The sequence below is a fragment of the Callithrix jacchus genome, chromosome 2 (assembly GCF_049354715.1).
Source record: "Callithrix jacchus isolate 240 chromosome 2, calJac240_pri, whole genome shotgun sequence".
Classification (NCBI taxonomy): Eukaryota; Metazoa; Chordata; class Mammalia; order Primates; family Cebidae; genus Callithrix; species Callithrix jacchus.
Window position 1 is genome coordinate 204,966,583 of NC_133503.1, and position 17,373 is coordinate 204,983,955.

The following is a 17,373-nucleotide window of genomic DNA, read 5'->3' on the forward strand; positions in this document are numbered from 1 at the left end:
GTGCCTCGGGCCCTGTTGGGTCCCCTCCTGGGAGGTCCCTGGAGCCCTCATATCCGCAGAGCCCAAACGCTGAACAGCAGGTGCCAGGCTGGGCAGAGCCCTTCCTTCCGCGTGGGAGGATGGAAAGACTCTGGAGACGGAAGGTGAGGGCAGACACACCGAGATGGGGTTTCGATTCATCATCTGACACTTAAGGAAGTTAAATGGTAACTTCATGTATCGTTTTACTACAATTAAAATAAAATGGATTTTTTTTAGAAACAGGAAAAACCAAAGTTAAAACTCAGAAACAATTTTACCAGTTACCTGAGCTGCTGCTGAGAACCCAAGCCCCTCGAGGTGCCAAGGGCAGTGGCGGGGCCATGGCTGGCAGCCAGAATCCTCTTCTCCCCACTACCTGGACGCTGTGACAGTCTGACACCCCCAAATCCCGCCCACCTCACACAGCCCTTCCTGGGGTTCTGGTTTCTCAAGAGTTGGGTGACTCATGTTTCTAGGACAGGCCGTGCGCAGGGCGGGCAGCGGGGCAGGGAAACATCCCAGGACAGGGTCCCCCCACACTGTCCCTGCCTTCCCTGCTGTCCCCTGAGCACTGGAGGGTCCTGCTCTCTGGAATGGGGGCTGCATCGCCACGGCCTGGGCACAAGGCAGAGAGGCTGTGAGGTGTGAGGTGGGGACTCCACCAGGGCCCAGGACTAGGTGGAGCCCTCCCCGGGGGTCCCTTCCCTGCTTCTTGCGGGCGTGCAGCGCAGTGTGTGCCTGGCGTGGAGCAGGCCTGGGTGGACGGCTGCACTGATGAAGGAGCCCCCTCTCATGGACACAGCCCCAACAGGGACCCTGGCCGCCAGGACCTGCAGGACTCAGGGATGGCCCCTCTGAGGCTGAGGCACAGCTACCACTTCCTGGGAGGGCCCGTGCAGCTCTGAGGCTGACCCATGGGTGCTTCCCAGCTGATGGGTCCCACAAAGCGGCATTGATCCTTCCTGTGCCCACCGATGGCTGCTGCCTCCTTTTCCCATGATTACTTGAGGCCGTGCGCCTTACGGCGCCTCTCAGCAGCGTTTCCCAGGAGAGGAATGTGAGGCTGATGGTCCTGCCCATGACTCAGCAGCACCAGGGTCGGCACAGTAGTTTTCGAGGTTACTGCCAGTTGTCCACAGTGGCCGTGTGTTCCACGGGTCTCCAGTGTGTGGGGAGGTGCAGCGGCTTCCACTGTCCTGTCCTCACGGGGCCGGGCTTGTGGCTGTGAGCATCTGGCCGCACACCGTGGTGTCCCCCGCACATTGTCAACTGCATAAGTGCCTGGGTGCGGTGGCATCCGCACGTGCTCCTCTGTGTCAGTTCAAGTCTTTGCCCTCCAGTCCTCTGGGTTCGGCGTTTCCTTGCTTGTCTGTAGGCTCTTCATGTGATCAGGACACTGCTGGGGGCATGGGGAGGGGCTGTGGGCGACAGCAGGTACCCAGAGGCACCAGGCTTGCTCCCCTGTCCTTGAGAGCATGTTTCAGGAAGACAAGTGTGTCATTTTCATGAAGCCCATCTTGTCAGCCTTTCTCTTATGAAAGCTGTGTTTGGGGCTCTGGCGGGTCTGCAGCCGTCATTCTGAGTGCAAATCTGTGCTCTGTGGCTTTGGGGCCATGGAGGGGCTGCAGGCTGTGCTCCTCTAAGTGTGGGCCACCCCAAGAGATCCCCTCAGTCCCAGGGGGATGCACTACACTATGGGGATGAAGTTCAAGGAACCTGGACAGTCCCTGCCAACTGGGCAGAAAGGCCCTCAAGTGACCCCCATGACAGGCAGGAGACCTGTGGGGGTCCCAACTGCCTGGCCCATGGTGACACCTGTGCGCCTTCAGTCTGCATGGACTAGATTCTGGGGGGAGATGGAAGCAGCCATGGGGAGCAGGTGGCATGAGGGGAGGCCCGGGGCCAAAGAGTCCAAGGCTGGACACTCCCCACTGTTCCCAGTCTGCCCATCACAGGACAGCTCTGGGCCGGCCCCATTTGTCCACTGCCGGGAGGAAATAGGGTGTATTCTGCCAGGGATGGGGCTGTGTGGGTAGGGATCCCAGCATGGGAGTTGGGTGGAAGGGCGCTGGGGAGAGGAAAGGGGCCCAAAGCCCACCTGCTCTCGAGCTTCCTGAAACATTTGCTGCCCGATGGTTAGGGCTGAGGCTGACTGCCCATGCAGGACCAAGGCACGATGGGTGCAAGCTGGCCGTACACGGATGGAGGGGTCATGGTGCAGCCAAGACAGCATCGGAGCTTTTCCGAAGGGCATGTGTCACATCGGCGTCACCCAGGCAGGGATGTACGCGTTCCTGCGGCGTCCCCTGGGAGCTGGGATCAAAGGGGAACCTGTGTGCTGTTGTGCGGGGGAGGCCATGGGGTCCCCACCTTCACTGAGTGCTGGCCCCACTGACCAAGTACAGAAAACTCACCCCAGAAGGGACCTGGGAAAAAGAGGCGGCAACTGAGGCCGGGCTTTGAATTCCAGGCTCGTAGTTGCACGTTTGAAAAACGCGGGAGGCTGCACGTGTGCTTCTCTGATCAGGAAGTGATGGCAGAACTCACCTTCCCGCTCTGCCTCTGGCACCTGCTTTGTTGGCTCATCAGGACAGCTTCGAGCTGCCACAGGCTGGGGTGCGCACATGGGATTTCAGGCCACAAAAGTGGGGCCCTCCTCCCGGGAGCAGTGTCTGTGCCCCTCCTTCTCCCCCAGAACATTCCTCTGGGGAGGTCTGGCGTGCTTATCTTGGACACTTGTGAAGGCTACTTATCCTTTCTAAAAATCCAAACACTCGGGGCCTGTGATTTCCCTGAGGCCCTGGGCATGTGGGGCCATGGGCAGCGCCCGGCTCCAGGTGCTTGATGTGGTTGTGAGCCTGTCCCTCTGGGAGGCTGATGTCAGCACCAGCTCTGCCTCTCCTGCCAGCCGGCTCAGACGCTCAGCGGGCCACCCCCACCCCTCCCACAGCCCCGGAAGAAGCCACCAGCAATGGCCTTGGTACCTGCAAGGCTGCGGTGCCGGTGATATGGGCACAGTTGTTTCCTGTTGTCCAGGTCCCCCACACTCCCTGATTTTAACAGCGTCCATTAGGAATGGGCGAGACCAGGCCCTCTGAGGGCTGTCAGGTCCAGGTCCTCACCTTCCTCCTCAAGTCATTCAGATTCTCTGGCAGGAGGCTTCCCCCGGTCTAGAGAGAGGAAACTTCCCCATACCTTTCATGCCCAAGGACCGCTGCGTCTGCCTCCGCATCTGGCCAACGCTCCTCTGGGTCTGGGTCACAGCGGTTTCGGTGAATTCCTGGATCTGGCACGGCTGCGAGGCCTGTGCACTACGTCCTCACATTGCACCGCAGAGAGCCGTGCCGTCTTCTCTTTTTTTTTTTTTTTTTTTGAGACAAAGTTGCTCTTTTGCCCAGGCTGGAGTGCAATGGCGCTATCTGGGCTCACTGCAACCTCCACCCTCCAGGTTCAAGCAATTCTGTTGCCCCAGCCTCCCGAGTAGCTAGGATTATAGGCACATACCACCATGCCCAGCTAATTTTTGTATTTTTAGTAGAGATGGGATTTCGCCATGTTAGCCAGGCTGGTCTCCAACTCCTGACCTCAGGTGATCCACTGGCCTCGGCCTCCCAAAGTGCTGGGATTACTGGCGTGAGCCACGGTGCCTGGTCGGGGTTTTCTTATCCCTCTGTTCGAGGGGCCGAGGCCACGGACTCCCCTGTAACGGCCCCCTGGGGTCACTTGCCCACTGCCTAGACAGGGGAATTGCAATAGAGAAAGTGACTTACTATGGAGTTTTATCACTCAAGTCAGTCTCCCCAAGCATTCGGAATCAGCTGGTAAGGACAGCTTAGTGCGTGGGGGAAACCAGTGAGCCCGGAGTGCCGACAGGTCAGGGGTGAAATTGCAGAGAATTGAGGCTCCCTCTTGCGCTGAGTCAGTTCCTGGCGGGGTCGAGATCAGACGAGCCAGTCCATCGATCTGACGCATCCAGTGCAGGGTCTGCAATATCTCAAGCCCTGATCTTAGGAGCAGTTTAGGGAGGGTCAGAATCCTGTAGCCTCCAGCTGCGTGACTCCTAAACCATCATTTCTAAACCTGTGACTAATGTTAGTTCCAAAGGGCCGTCTAGTCCCCAGGCAAGAAGGAGGTTTGTTTTAATGATAAACTAAGTTCCTCCCAAGGTTAGTTCAGCCGAGGCCAGGAAGGAACAAGGACATCCTGGAGGTTAGAACCAAGATGGACTCAGATAGGTCAGATCCTTCCACTGTCCGGGATAACTCTGCAAACTCAGTTTCACTCATTGCTCCACCTCGGGCTAGCAGGAACCCCTGCCCTGGCTGCCTCCCCAGGAAGGCTGCGGCCCCACCCCCGCAGACCCGGCCCAGCTCACCCCAGCCTGCCCAGAGGCTCTTCGAAGCACGCCCCCCCATGGCCCCCTGGCCCATCCCTGTGGCTCTGGGGTTTGAGCAGGTCCCTCCGTGGCCCTGGGACCGAGCCAGTGCTCCCCTGATCTCACGGTGTTGCTGGGTTGGGGGCGGCATCCACAGGGTTGGCCTGGCTCTCTGACCCCAGCTCTTTATGGTGTCTGAGAAGGGATAGGCCATGCCGAGTGTGGGGCCCTGTTTCCGTTTCTGAAAGGCCGTGTGTCTGCCAGGCTGGAGGTTCCAAGCCCATCAGGACCCTGGCATGGCCCTTCCCCCTAGGCCGACAGCAAACATTTTCCTAAGGTTCATGGAGAGGAGTCACCCGTGGAGCGGGAACGGGAGCTGGGTGGGTGGGCTTCTGGGCGGCGCAGCCTTGGGAGGAGATGGAGCCTTCCCTGTGTCCACAGTTCTCAGGCGTCCTCGTGAAATTAATGCTATGTGAATAACCTGTGAGTAGCACTTTGAGAGAAGGGAAATCGCACATGTGGTCTAAAAACCCTGGAGCCCCCCTCCTGGTGAGGGGGCAGAGCTTGTCGGCCTCGACCACAGAATCTCCCAGAAGAGGCCTGAACACAGACTCGGTGTCTGTGAATTCCGGACTGAGAGCTTTGCTGCTCGCCCTCGGCAGGTCTCAGAGGAACTCTGTGGGAAGGGAGGCCCTTTCTGTTCCCAGATTCAACTCCACGGGACATGTCCCTAACCAGCAGCCGCAGGACCCAGGAGGCCCGGAACCCACGCAGGGCCGGTGTACGGGGTCACTGTGCAGACAGACCCCCTGAACGAGTCGGGGTGCAGAGGGCGGGGGCACCTAGCCAAACCTGCCTGGGAAGGGCCAGGCATTGTGTGTAGAAACCTTCTGGGGAGATGTGGTGTGCCGGGGGCAGGGGCTGTGGTCTGCTGTTGTCCCTGCCTGCTGCAGCTCCCTTCAGACGCCCACAGGTGGTAGCAGATGTGGGGCTTTAGGGTCACCCTGGCCATGGGCAGACTTCTCGGCCCTGGCGGGAATCATGGGCAGGGAGCATGCAGGTGCCACAGGCACTTGGAGCCTCTGCTTTTCCCGCTAGTGTCCACATACCCCACCCTGCTGCCTCACCACACTTAAGAAAAAAAAGGTGTTTTTTAAAAATAACTCCAGCCTTGGATAACGGGGGCCTCCCTTCCCCCTCCTTCCCCCTCCCCTGCCCGCTTCTCCCCCTCCCTTTCTACCGACCTATTTTCTTTGCCTCCCTCATTCCCCTGCATCTCCTTCCTCCCCTCTTTATCCTCTGCCCTAGTCCCTCTCAACCCCCACCTACCACAGGTGCCAGGCCAACAGGCAAGCACCTGGGTGGGTGCCCAGCCCTCCCAGGCAGAAGGTGGGTGGCTTTCTGGTGAGAAGAAGTGTTGGGCCTCCTGGGCCAGCCTCCTCCAGCTGTCCCCTTCCCTGGACACAGAGCTCTCCACCGACTCTCAGCCGGCCGGCCCCCCATGCTCTTTCAGCCCTGGAGGTGCACCTGGCCTGGTGCCCGACAGCAGATTCCCAGCCTGACAGGGCAGTAGGAGACGAGCCCCCGCCCTGACAGGAAAGCAGAGTGGACTGGGTGGACCCGCAGACCTGGGGAGAAGCTGCGTGTCAGAGGCACCCAGAGGGCTGGGGGACCCCACATCTGGGAAGAAGCTGCGTGTCAGAGGAACACAGAGGGCTGGGGGGATGCGCGGACCTCGGGAGAAGCTGCGTGTCAGAGGCACACAGAGGGCTGGGGGACCCGCAAACCTGTGGAGAAGCTGCCTGTCAGAGGCACCCAGAGGGCTGGGGGACCCGCGGATCTGGGGAGAAGCTGCGTATCAGAGGAACACAGAAGGCTGGGGGGACCCGCGGATCTGGGGAGAAGCTGCGTATCAGAGGAACACAGAAGGCTGGGGGGACCTGCGGACTCAGGAGAAGCTGCGTGTCAGAGGCACACAGAGGGCTGGGGGGACCCGCGGACCTGCGGAGAAGTTGTGTGTTAGAGGCACCCAGAGGGCTGGGGGGGGCCGCGGACCTGCGGAGAAGCTGCGTGTTAGAGGCACCCAGAGGGCTGGGGAGACGCGCGGACCTTGGGAGAAGCTGCGTGTGCAGAGGCACACAGAGGGCTGGGGGACCCGTGGACCTGCGGAGAAGCCACGTGTCAGAGGCACACAGAGGGCTGGGGGGACCCGCGGACCAGCGGAGAGGCTGCGTGTGCAGAGGCACACAGAGGGCTGGGGACCGGCGGACCTTGGGAGAAGCTGCGTGTGCAGAGGCACACAGAGGGCTGGGGACCCGCGGACCTGCGGAGAGGCTGCGTGTGCAGAGGCACACAGACTCTGGGAGGCGGCCTGCGCCTGGTGGTGGTGAGAGCCTTCCCAGGCCACAACCCCTATTCTATTCCAAGCCGTGGGCACGAGTGTCCGATCTAATCAATTAGAAACTCCACCGCAGGGTGGCAGGCAGCAGGAACTGTTCTGAGAATCTACACACGGAATCTAACCACCATCGGCCACAGTTGTGCACTAACTTCCTGGGTTCCTCAGCTGCGCCCTGCACATGGCAGCTGACCAGGCTCACATCTACGGCTGGGAGGCTGCATTTGAAGATGCTGTGCTGGGCAAGGCTGGACACCGGTGTTTGGAAAGGACACTAGCGATTGATGGAGACCCACCAACCTGTTTCATCAGCGATGTGTAAATACACTGGAGATCGTCCGGAACCAATTCACCATCGTGAAAACGGACGAGTGAGGGAGAGGTGCCCTTGCCCTGCCTTTCCTGTGGGCGCCATTACCGGACGGCCAGATGGACAGGATGAGCCTCTGCCCCCAGTGAATTCATGACAACCCACGATGCACTAGAAAATCACTATTTTGCAAGCTCCATGCATCTGTCTGCCTCAAGCAGAGGCTCCGACTGCCTGTGGCACCCTGCACGCTCCCTGCCCATGATTCCCGCCAGGGCTGAGAATTCAGACATCAGGCACCGATGACTGCTGACAGGCGGATCCCGCCAGGCAGCGAGAGGCTCCTTCTGAGAGCAAGTCCCAGCCTTGCCAGGGGACTGGACCTGGATTCCAGGAGGCACCTGGCCCCCAGTGGCCACTTCCAGGAGCCTGAGAGCTGGACGGCCTGAACAGAAAGATGCAACCCTGACCCAGGCCTCAGGCACCTCCACGTGTCCAAGGGTGGGTTCCTACCACAGGTGCCATGTGCAGAAAGGACCGAGGGCTGGAGGTGGGCAGGAAGATAGCATTGAATCAGGCAGGCACATTTAACCCCAGGCTGCCGTGTGGGAGGATGTACCCAGGCAGGGACACCCACGGAGCAAAGGAAGGAAGCGACCAGGCCCCCAGGGCTGGGTTCCTGATGGGTAGGAGGGGCCTGGCCCCCAGGGCTGGGTTCCTGATGGATGGGAGGGGCCTGGCCCCCAGGGACGGGTTCCTGATGGATGGGAGGGGCCTGGCCCCCAGGGATGGGTTCCTGATGGGTAGGAGGGGCCTGGCCCCCAGGGACGGGTTCCTGATGGTTGGGAGGGGCCTGGCCCCCAGGGACGGGTTCCTGATGGATGGGAGGGGCCTGGCCCCCAGGGACGGGTTCCTGATGGATGGGAGGGGCCTGACCCCCAGGGACGGGTTCCTGATGGATGGGAGGGGCCTGGCCCCCAGGGATGGGTTCCTGATGGGTAGGAGGGGCCTGGCCCCCAGGGACGGGTTCCTGATGGTTGGGAGGGGCCTGGCCCCCAGGGACGGGTTCCTGATGGGTAGGAGGGGCCTGGCCCCCAGGGACGGGTTCCTGATGGATGGGAGGGGCCTGGCCCCCAGGGACGGGTTCCTGATGGATGGGAGGGGCCTGGCCCCCAGGGACGGGTTCCTGATGGATGGGAGGGGCCTGGCCCCCAGGGATGGGTTCCTGATGGATGGGCGGGGCCTGCAGCAGCATCTGGGCTCTGGCAACTCTCTTGACCTGCAGGTGCTTACAGGGTGCTGCTCCTGTCATGACTCACCTAATTAAAATGCGCAAGGCAGACCTCGACCCCACCCCAGGCCTCCCTTAAGCAGGATCTAAGATTTAAACCAGAGGGAGCTTCAGCCACCACCCTAGGTCCTAGCCAAGATTTTCTAATCGCTGAGAAGACAACCCTCGGAGCTGCCACAGGACTCTAAACTCCCCGCTCGATTTCCTCCTCTGTAAAACGAAGCTGATGAGCCCTGAGTCTGGGAGCCGGCCCTGCCCACAGACCCTCCAAACCAGCCCCTCTGAGGGTCCGCAGCCAGCTTGGCATCACCTCGGGAGGCCCCGTGCCCACCCTGAGCTCTGTCCAACCCTGGCAATTGCGCTGGGTGGCGACCAGGGCTGAATGTGCAGAAGCCCCTGTCGGGGTGACTGAGGAGAGGGTTCACTCAGCACCCTAAGTGTGAACCCTATAGTGGATCCCCTTGGGCACTTCTGTTCCCACCCCCCCAAGTCTTTTCAGCAAAGCCAGCCCTCCTCATAAGGATGCCCGGGAACCATTTTACCTTCTGGGGAGGTGGCGGTTTCCCAGTTTCTGTCCAACTGACCCAGGGAGGCAGCTGACCTAGCACCATCCACAGCCCTGAGCTCCCTTTGGTGGCCCTCAGGCCAGAGGTGCCCCCACCTCTACATAGGGCTGGTGCTGGAAGGGGGGCATTCCGAGAGGGGCCCAGGCCTCCAGCTTCTGCCTGGAAGAGCCCACGGGGCAGGGGTAAAACCCTGGGCCACCCAGGGCATGCCTGCCTTGACTGGAAATGGCTGGTGAGGTTGGGCTTGCCTTCTTTGACCCCACAGAACCCCGTGATCCCACAGCCCAGAGGCCTCATCCCCTCGAGCTGCCTTGTAGGATTAGACCAGCACACTGCTAAAACATGGCCAGGCCATGCTCATTTTCCACATGACGGGAGGCTGTGGCCATCTTTGCACACACACCTGTGTTTCTGCTTTGTTGTAAAGCAGTTTGTGATGATTATGAATACAGGCTGACTCACTGCACCTGTGTGCTACAGCATTTTAGCCCAATTCCCCACTGATGGACTTCTGATTGCTCCATTTTTCACGAGTCATTTGTTGAGAAATGTGCCAGGTGCTGGCAGGCACCAGGCCGGTGGTATCTTGGTGCATGCCCTCGGGGTTCCCTGCTCCACCCTGTGCGCTGCTGGAACATTTCCCAAAGAGGGAAGGGAGGGTTCCAGGGTAGGGGCCGAGGGGCACTCCGGGGCAGGTGTGGAGGAGACTGGGGTCTTTGTGGGTAGCATCTGTCTTGGGTGGGGGCTCCCTCGACTGGGTTAGGTCCCTAACCTGGAGCTGGATCAAGCTCTAGAGGACCCCACCCCCAGGCTATCCAAGTCTTCTTCCACCTGAGATGCCTTAGCAGCCAGGCCCGGAGCTCAGGGTCTGAGCGGGTGTTGACAGCCCAGAGTGGGTGGGTGGACTGTGTGGGAGGTGGGTGCTGGAGGATGGCGGGGGCAGGAGAGGGAAGGGCCGGAGGCTGGAGCACTAAGGGGAGCAGGGGGCCAAGCAGGAGGGGGTGCTGGAGGTGGGGGCCCAGCAGGAGGAGGGACAGGAGAGAAAGAGGGTCAGAAGGGGCGGGGGTGGGGTGGACCAGGAGGAGGGGTGCAGGAGGGGCAGGAACCCAACTGGAGGGGTGGAGAAGCAGGGGGTTGGAGTAGGAGCGGGTGTCGGGGTGGCGGGAGGGGGACAACAGGAGGGGGTGCAGGAGGGGTGGGGGCACCAGCAGGAGGGGCCGGGGGCCGGAGCAGGAAGGGCTGCAGGAGACGGGGCGGGGATTCGCGGGCTCTGCGGAGGTTCCGGGCGGGGGCAGTCGGGCGGGCGCAAGCTGGGTTGGGGGGTCGCTGCAGGAACTGCCTGGCCCAGCCCCGCCGCGGGCCAGCTTTCCGTGGGGTCCGAGGCGAGCAGGTGAGGTCACGTGGCTGGGCGGGGCGGGGCTGGGCTGGGCGGTCGGACCCCGCCCCTGCGCCCAAGTCCCGCGGCGTCGGCGGGAGCGGCGCAGCGCGGCCCGGGCCGGGCGGGGAGTGCGTTCTGCGGCGGCCATGCCCACCAACTTCACCGTGGTGCCCGTTGAGGCGCGCTCCGACGGCGGCGGGGACGAGGCGGCCGAGCGGACGGAGGCGCCGGGCACCCCCGAGGGTCCGGAGCTCGAGCGCCCCAGCCCGGGTGAGCGCGGCCCCACCTGCCCGGACAAAGGCCGAGCGCCCCGAGCGCGGGTCCGGGCCCTGCGGCGGGAGAGGGGCGTCCGGGGGGGAGGGGAGGGAGGCGGGCGCCGCGGGTACAGGACGCGCCCCTCCTCGCGCCCCAACGCAGGTTCTTCTCGGCCCCCCACCCCGGTTCGTGGCAGGGCTGGGGGCGAGGGGCCCTACCCGGGCTCCCGGTATCCCCGGGCGGTACCCACCCGCAGCTCGGGTGGGACGGGGGGCGGAGGGTGGACGCCGCTGCCGGTAGCCAAGGAGACGTGGAGGAGCCGGAGCGCGCCTCCCTGGGGAGCCGGGGCCCCTGGGTGGTCCCCGGTGGAGCCCGGGCGGCGGTGGAGACCCGGGCGGGCCGGGAGCCGGGGCGTCCTGCGCCCCCCGCGCTTGCCTTTCCCCTGCATACGGTCAGACTAGCCCGGGCCGGCCTGTCCTGCCCCCGCCTGACCCTGGAGGAGCCACCCGCCCCCCAGGGCCAGAACAGGAAGGACTGGGCCTGGCGGCTGGGGAGGGGGCGGCCGCGGGGGCCTCACTCAGGCCGCGTCCTCTGTGTCCCCTCCCCCCGGAATCTGGAGGTTTCTATCACTTTCACTTTCTCTGGGGGGTGGGGACGGGGCTGAGGAGGGAATCCCCCCAGTCCTGTCCCCTCCATCCTGGTTCCAATCCCAGTTATTCCCGGGGTCTCAGCCCACTCCAGAAACTGGAGTCTCTTCGAAGGTGGCGGGACTCAGTCTAGACCCCACCCCCGTGCTGGCTGTGCCCGGGTGTGCCCCGGTCTGGGGCTGTGGATGGCAGCTTCCCTTCTCCCTGGCCGTGGAAGGAAGAAGGTGAGGTCAGTCCAGGGACAGGTTCTGTGCCAGACCCCAGATCCTTGGTAACCCACCATCCCCAGCTGGAAAGTCCCCTCCAGGCAGTTTTGAAGCCCAGGGACACGGGTCTGGTCCCACTGTGAAGGCACTGGCCTGGGGTGCGTCATCAGAGTTCCCACAGTGAGTGACGGTGGTCTCAGCTTCCTCTGCACAGAGGCCAGGCTCAACACCAGGTGGAGTGCTGAGCAGGGTCGGTGAGTCCAGGCCCCTTCTCTCCGGTGACCACCTGAGGCAGGAAGCAGACAGAGGGTGGGCCCTGGCGGGGTCTTTCGAGGTGAGCAGAGTAGCAGCGCTGAGAACTCACCCAGAAGGAGCGTCTTCCCGACAGGGTGGCCCCTCTTCCAGGCTGGCCACGTTTGCTTTCCTCTCTAGACTTTAAGTGCCAATTGCTTTTACGCCACAGGTAACTTTGTGCTTGTGGGTTTTCTTGTCCTGCTGTCAAGGGCTGTGCAGCGGTGCCCTGGGCAGGCGGTGGCCCTGCCGAGCTGCCCATCTTGCTGCCTGAGCAATCAGGTCCCGCTGCGGGCGTCAGGAGGCTCGCCGGCCTTTGTGAAATCGGGACCTAGAGGGCATGGGCCGGATGTGGCTTCTGCACACTCTAAGGCGCTCCATGGCATGAGCTGACCTGGCAGAGAACTTGGCACCTGGGGTTTTTGTGCTGGACACACTTGCTGCTCCCGCAGAGGGGGCCGGGTGCTCAGCCACTGTCCGGCTGTGAGGGGCGTGCAGCTGCCCTTTGGAATCCACACGATCGAGTCCTGATCTTCAGCCCACAGGTGGGCCGAGGAGTCCCGTGACGGGCACTGGGCTCCAGCCTCAGGCTGGGCCGGGCCTGGAGAAAAAGGTGCAGGCTTAACTTTTTGCTGGTTGTGGGGTTGGGTCCTGCAGAAGCCAGAGCCCCTCTGCAGGCTTGCTGCCCGGGGTCCACGCCACAAGGTCGCAGGCCGGGTCCAAACCTGTCGGCACGGGAGTCACCATCACCAAAGCTCTTCCTGATTCCATTACAGTTCCCCTGAACAGTCGGTGGAGGCACTGGGGTTTCTGGCTGGCACCTGGATGACAGCAAAGCGAGTTTAGGGGCCTGGTGGGCTGCTCCTGGCAGTGCCAGGTGGGTGTGGAGAGGGTTTCCTGAGCCACCTAGCTTGAGAAGCAGGGAACTCCATGTCCCGAGTCCGGGTTGGGGAGTCCTGGGGGAGGAGGGGCTCTGGCTCGACCCAGAGTCTGGCAAGGCTGTGTGTGCCCAGCCTGGCCCTATGGACTCCCTGTCCCATACCCCTGCAGCTTCCCCCTGCCTCTGGCAGAGCCTCTGCGGGAGGCCTCCTGTCCCCAGGATGGGCACTGTCCCTCAGGACTTCTTCGGATGGAGCTTTTATTCCTGATTTTACTTTTATGTGAAATACCTGGTCTTGAAGTGAGGAGGACATGTGACTTTCTCAGTGGGGTGGTTTTTTTGTGCATAGGAGGTGGGAGGACATTGCTGGGGCCAGGCTGTATCCTGTCTGACTTAAGGGTAGGGTGGGTTGTGTAACTGACTTGGGGGAGCCCACCCTTCCTCCGTGACCATGTCAGGGTAGACTCACTCCTTCCCAGGGCTTCCGGGGGGTGTCCAGGGGCCTTGGGACAGTGGAGACCCCAGGAGGAGTGGGAAGGGCCAGGGAGGGTGGGCTGGCTGGTGCCCTGGCCTCTCTGGAAGGTGGGGTGTGCAGAGCCTCTGGCAAGACCCCACAGGTTGTGGCCACCCACTCTCTAGGAGGGACTTCCACTCATCCAGGGCTCCCAGATTCCTCCCCTCAGCTGGGGCTCTCCCAGGTTTGCTGGGAGCTTCTTCCTGGCTCGGGCGGTTGTCCAGGAGTGGTTTTGCCTCCTCCTGCCGGTGGCTGCTGACGGAGGCCTGGCAGTGGGGTCAGCGGCTGCCCGTTCCTCTTGCTCCAGCTGCCTCCCTTGCCTGTGTTGGAAGCCGTGCTGGACCACCCTTGCCTGTTGGGTGCTGGGTGCCCCACTCTGCTGCCCTCAGGAACAGGGAGGCAGGGCACGGCAACCACACTGATCTGGGGCCCTCTTTGGGTTGTGGGGACTCGAGGGATCGTGCATCAGAGAGGGCGTTCAGGCTCTGCCCTGCGGAGTAGGGACGGGAAGTGGCAGCTCTCACTGTCCCCGGATTTCGGGAGGGTGCCCCAACACTGCACAGAGGCAGTCGGAGCAGGAGGGGCTGTGGGGGCGTTGACCCTACGACTGGGCCCTGCCCTGCGGGTGTGAACGGTCAAGGATAGGTGGTGGGCGGGCAGGGAGGCTGCAAGGCGAGCTTTTTGTGAAGTTCCCTTTTTAAAACCAAAGGAAAGGAAAGATACAGGATATGCGGTGGCTACTGGGCGTCCAGGCCCGGCCGGCGCTTCCTCCCATGCCGGACGGGTTCCCAGGCTGTCTCCAGGCCGAGGCTGTCCTTAGCAGCCTCGTGATAAAGCCTGGAGCTTTAAGTCAGCTGGCTGGGCGCAGGTGTGCAGGCATGTGTGTGCCTGGGGAGTGTGCAGGTGTATACCGTGTCTGTGCGTGAGCTGCGTGTGCGTGCCGGCACCGTGTCGGCACATGGGTGTTGTACTGTGTACACGTGTGTGCATACACACACGTGTACACTGCTCCTGCACATCTGTAGGCATGCTCGTGTGTGTGTGCACATGTGAGTGTTTGCATGCTGTGGCAGTTAGAGAGGGGCTGGGGCTTCCTCTGCAGCAAAGGGTGGGGCAGCATTGGGTGTGAGACGTCCGTTCCTTCCCCCTGGGCTAGGCCTGTCCAGTGGGTGGCCAGAGGCTCCTCCTCCTGGCGTGGCCTCGTGTTCGGGTCTGAACCTGCTCCTGGCTCATGGGCCTCCGGTGTGAGGAGGCCTTTGCCTCGTGGACCTTGGGTTCATGGTTGCCTCTCCTGCAAAGCTCCCAGGCCTCTGTCGGTGGGCGAGGCTGGATACCCCTCAGGCGAGGCTTTCTCATGCCTCTCCTGTGGTCTGAACACGCATCAGGAGGGCAGTGCCAAGGGGAGGGCCACGTGCTCAGGCCTGGGTGCGGGGCTGGTTGTGGCTGAATCCACACAGGTTTGCTGGGGATCTGTGAATGTCGGAGGCCTCACCAGGTGTTGGCTGGAGTCGGGCAGAGGCACCTGAGGGACCCTGAGGGTGAGTGGGGACGGTCCTCCCCTCATGCCTGGTGCTGAGTGCACTGTGGAGGGTCCTCCCCTCATGCCTGGTGCTGAGTGCACTGTGGAGGGTCCTCCCCTCATGCGTGGTGCTGAGTGCACTGTGGAGGGTCCTCCCCTCATGCCTGGTGCTGAGTGCACTGTGGAGGGTCCTCCCCTCATGCGTGGCGCTGAGTGTACTGTGGAGGGTCCTCCCCTCATGCGTGGTGCTGAGTGCACTGTGGAGGGTCCTCCCCTCATGCGTGGTGCTGAGTGCACTGTGGAGGGTCCTCCCCTCATGCGTGGCGCTGAGTGGGCCACCTCTGTCCTCTGCCTGTTGAGACCACATCTTGCGCAGCTCCCTCGACCTGACCCAGGGATTCTTGGACAGCCCAGGCTCCTGCGTGGGGGACATAGACAGCGACTCAGGTCTCAGTCACTTGAGCGGTTTGCCGAGGTTACGGGAAACCTCTGTGGTCCCGGCTTTTCTTCCGAAAGAAGGCTGAAAACTTAAATTTAAAGGATAAATGGAGCGTATTCGGGGAAGAAAGAAGCCGGGGGGGGGGGCAGATAACAGGCAGGCGGTGTTAGCTCAGCGTTCAGGGAACCCGTGCGTTACACGTGGTGGGAGAGGAAGAATCCCTCAGGCCTCAGGCCTCACATAGGACACAGCGCAGGGTGCAGAAGCCATCAGGCGTGCCTTTGCCGGCGGTGAGCAGAGCGGCGACTCCCGGAAGCGTGCAGCTTTCTACACAGGGAGAGAATGGAGGGCAGGACGTGTGGCCCGGTTCCAGCCCGAGTCCTGCCTGTGGCTTACTGAGGTTGGGTCCTGAGGTCCTGTTTTCCTTTCATACCTTGGACCTGGGAGCCTTCCCTGGGCTGCTGCCTCGGGCACTGCAGACAGATCCCGACTGGTGCCGCTGGCGCAGCACTGGGAGTGGAGGTCAGCCCAGGGTGACACCCCAGCCATGAAGGGCACCAGGGCAGCCGACAGCCTGCGATCGATTGCCTTCTGTGGGCTGGCTGGCCAGCTGCCCGGAGGGGTCTCCTGTTACTATCCTGTTAGAATGTGAGGTTCCTTTTTTCTTTTTTGTTTATTTTTTGAGATAATCTTGCTCTGTAGCCAGGCTGGAGTGCAGTGGTTATAAGTCCACCTCACTACAACCTCCGCCTCCCAGGTTCCAGTGATTCTTCTGTCCCAGCCTCCCAAGTAGCTGGGACCACAGGCACCTGCCACCACATCTGGCTAATTTTTGTATTTTTAGTAGAGATGGGTTTTGCCATGTTGGCCAGGCTGGTCTTGAACTCCTGACCTTAGGTGATCCACCCGCCCTGGCCTCCAAAGTGCTTGGATTACAGGCGTGAGCCACCACACCCAGCCTTTGAACTCCTGGCCTCTCATGGTCTGCCCACTTCAGCCTCCCAAAGTGCTGGGATTACAGGAATGGGCCACTTGGCCAGGATATGAATTTTCTAAGCTGTGCCTTAGACCCAGGACTGGAGGGCAAAGTTTGCTGTTTGGTGATAAGTATTAACCACAGTTCCTGGCTGGGTGCTTTTGATTTCAACTGGCTCCATCTGCTGAGTGTTTCTGGGGGTGGCTCCCAGAGTCATTTTGTGACAGCTGCGTGGTGGGTGGGGCAGGAGTCCCTGGGTGCTAGGGAGCATGAGGCCCACCAGGGGCTTTGAGGGGCAGACCTCCCCCTGTGGGGTGTGGGAATCCAGTGGAAGACAGCGGGGCTGGGTGTGGACGGCACTCAGGAGTGGACCAGCTGAGTGCTGGGGGGCAGGGGGCTGGGCTGGGGGCATCTGGGCTCTGGTGAACAGCTGGCTGGGGGCCCTCCTGGTAACTGACATGGGGGCCTGGCCTCCTGTGGTCTTCCTTCTCAGATGCTGCAAAAGTGCTGCCCAGGGACGGGCAGAGCACAAAGGGTTAATACCTTTCCTTTATGAAGAAGAGGGAAACTCCCTTTTGGGGGTAGAGGCCTGCTCTGTGCAGATAAACCTCTGGCTTCAGCACAGCAGCCTGAACGATGAGGCTGGCTGTGCTGTCTGGGCCCTGCCTCTGCCCCTGTCCGTGGCTGCCGATTCCCTAAGGGTCCTGGAGCCTCTGGCCGGGAGTGCTGGGGAGCAGGGCCGTGCGGGGCCCGCTTTGGCTGGTGGGTGACCCTGGGACTCATCCCTGCGGGGAGGGGCGTGTGCAGCTGCTTTGGAGTCTGGGGTCCGAGTGGCGCTTGTGGCCCCCGGCCTTGAAGCGGGCCCCTCATCCTGCCATCCTCTGCCTGTTTCCGCTCTTTCCTTGGGCGGCGGCTTTTTGAGGAAGCAGTTGTGGGAGGACAGTATTGGTTGTGAATCAAACAGTTGTGGGAGGCAACAGTCGTGGGAGGAGAGTTGTTTGAATCACGTGTGGTCCTGGCGTGGTTTGTTTCTTGCGTTCCGGGGTGTTCTTGGGCAGCACCCCACATACACCCACTGGTGGACCTTAGCACTGCAGGGTGTGGTTCTCGGGGTCTGGGATGAGAGTGGCCCTGCCCAGGCCTGTGTTGACCCCGGCGTCAGGATGACCACGGACCGTGCTGGTTACGGCGGCTCTGGGAAGTTAGGGGGCTGGGGCCTGAGCCCAAGGCTGGCCACAGACAGCTGCACGCAGCACAGCCGTGGGCTTGGTTGGCGTGTCTGGTGGATGTGCCTGCCATGGCCTGGA

At 62.0% G+C, this 17,373-nt stretch overlaps 1 protein-coding gene and 1 long non-coding RNA gene across 5 annotated transcripts in view; one reads left to right on the top strand and one right to left on the bottom strand.

The window, feature by feature from the left end:
* Positions 1-204: 204 nt before the first annotated feature.
* Positions 205-4,606, bottom strand: LOC144581636 (uncharacterized). Its single transcript, XR_013532716.1, has 2 exons — positions 3,217-4,606; positions 205-2,334 (listed from the first exon to the last, which is right to left on the bottom strand). It is a non-coding gene; the product is annotated as an uncharacterized LOC144581636 (long non-coding RNA).
* Positions 4,607-10,233: 5,627 nt separating this feature from the next.
* SLC12A7 (solute carrier family 12 member 7) overlaps positions 10,234-17,373 on the top strand; it is a 60,338-nt gene continuing 53,198 nt past the window's right edge. For 2 of the 4 annotated variants that reach the window (XM_078365957.1, XM_035291822.3), the window contains exon 1: positions 10,234-10,351. Coding sequence is in view for 2 of the 4 variants with exons in the window: in XM_035291819.3 (XP_035147710.1) it covers positions 10,486-10,609 (124 nt within the window). In the remaining 2 variants the exon portion in view is untranslated. Of the gene's footprint in view, positions 10,352-10,441; positions 10,610-17,373 lie in introns of those variants that run through there. The other 2 variants (XM_035291819.3, XM_035291820.3) reach the window with 1 other exon arrangement.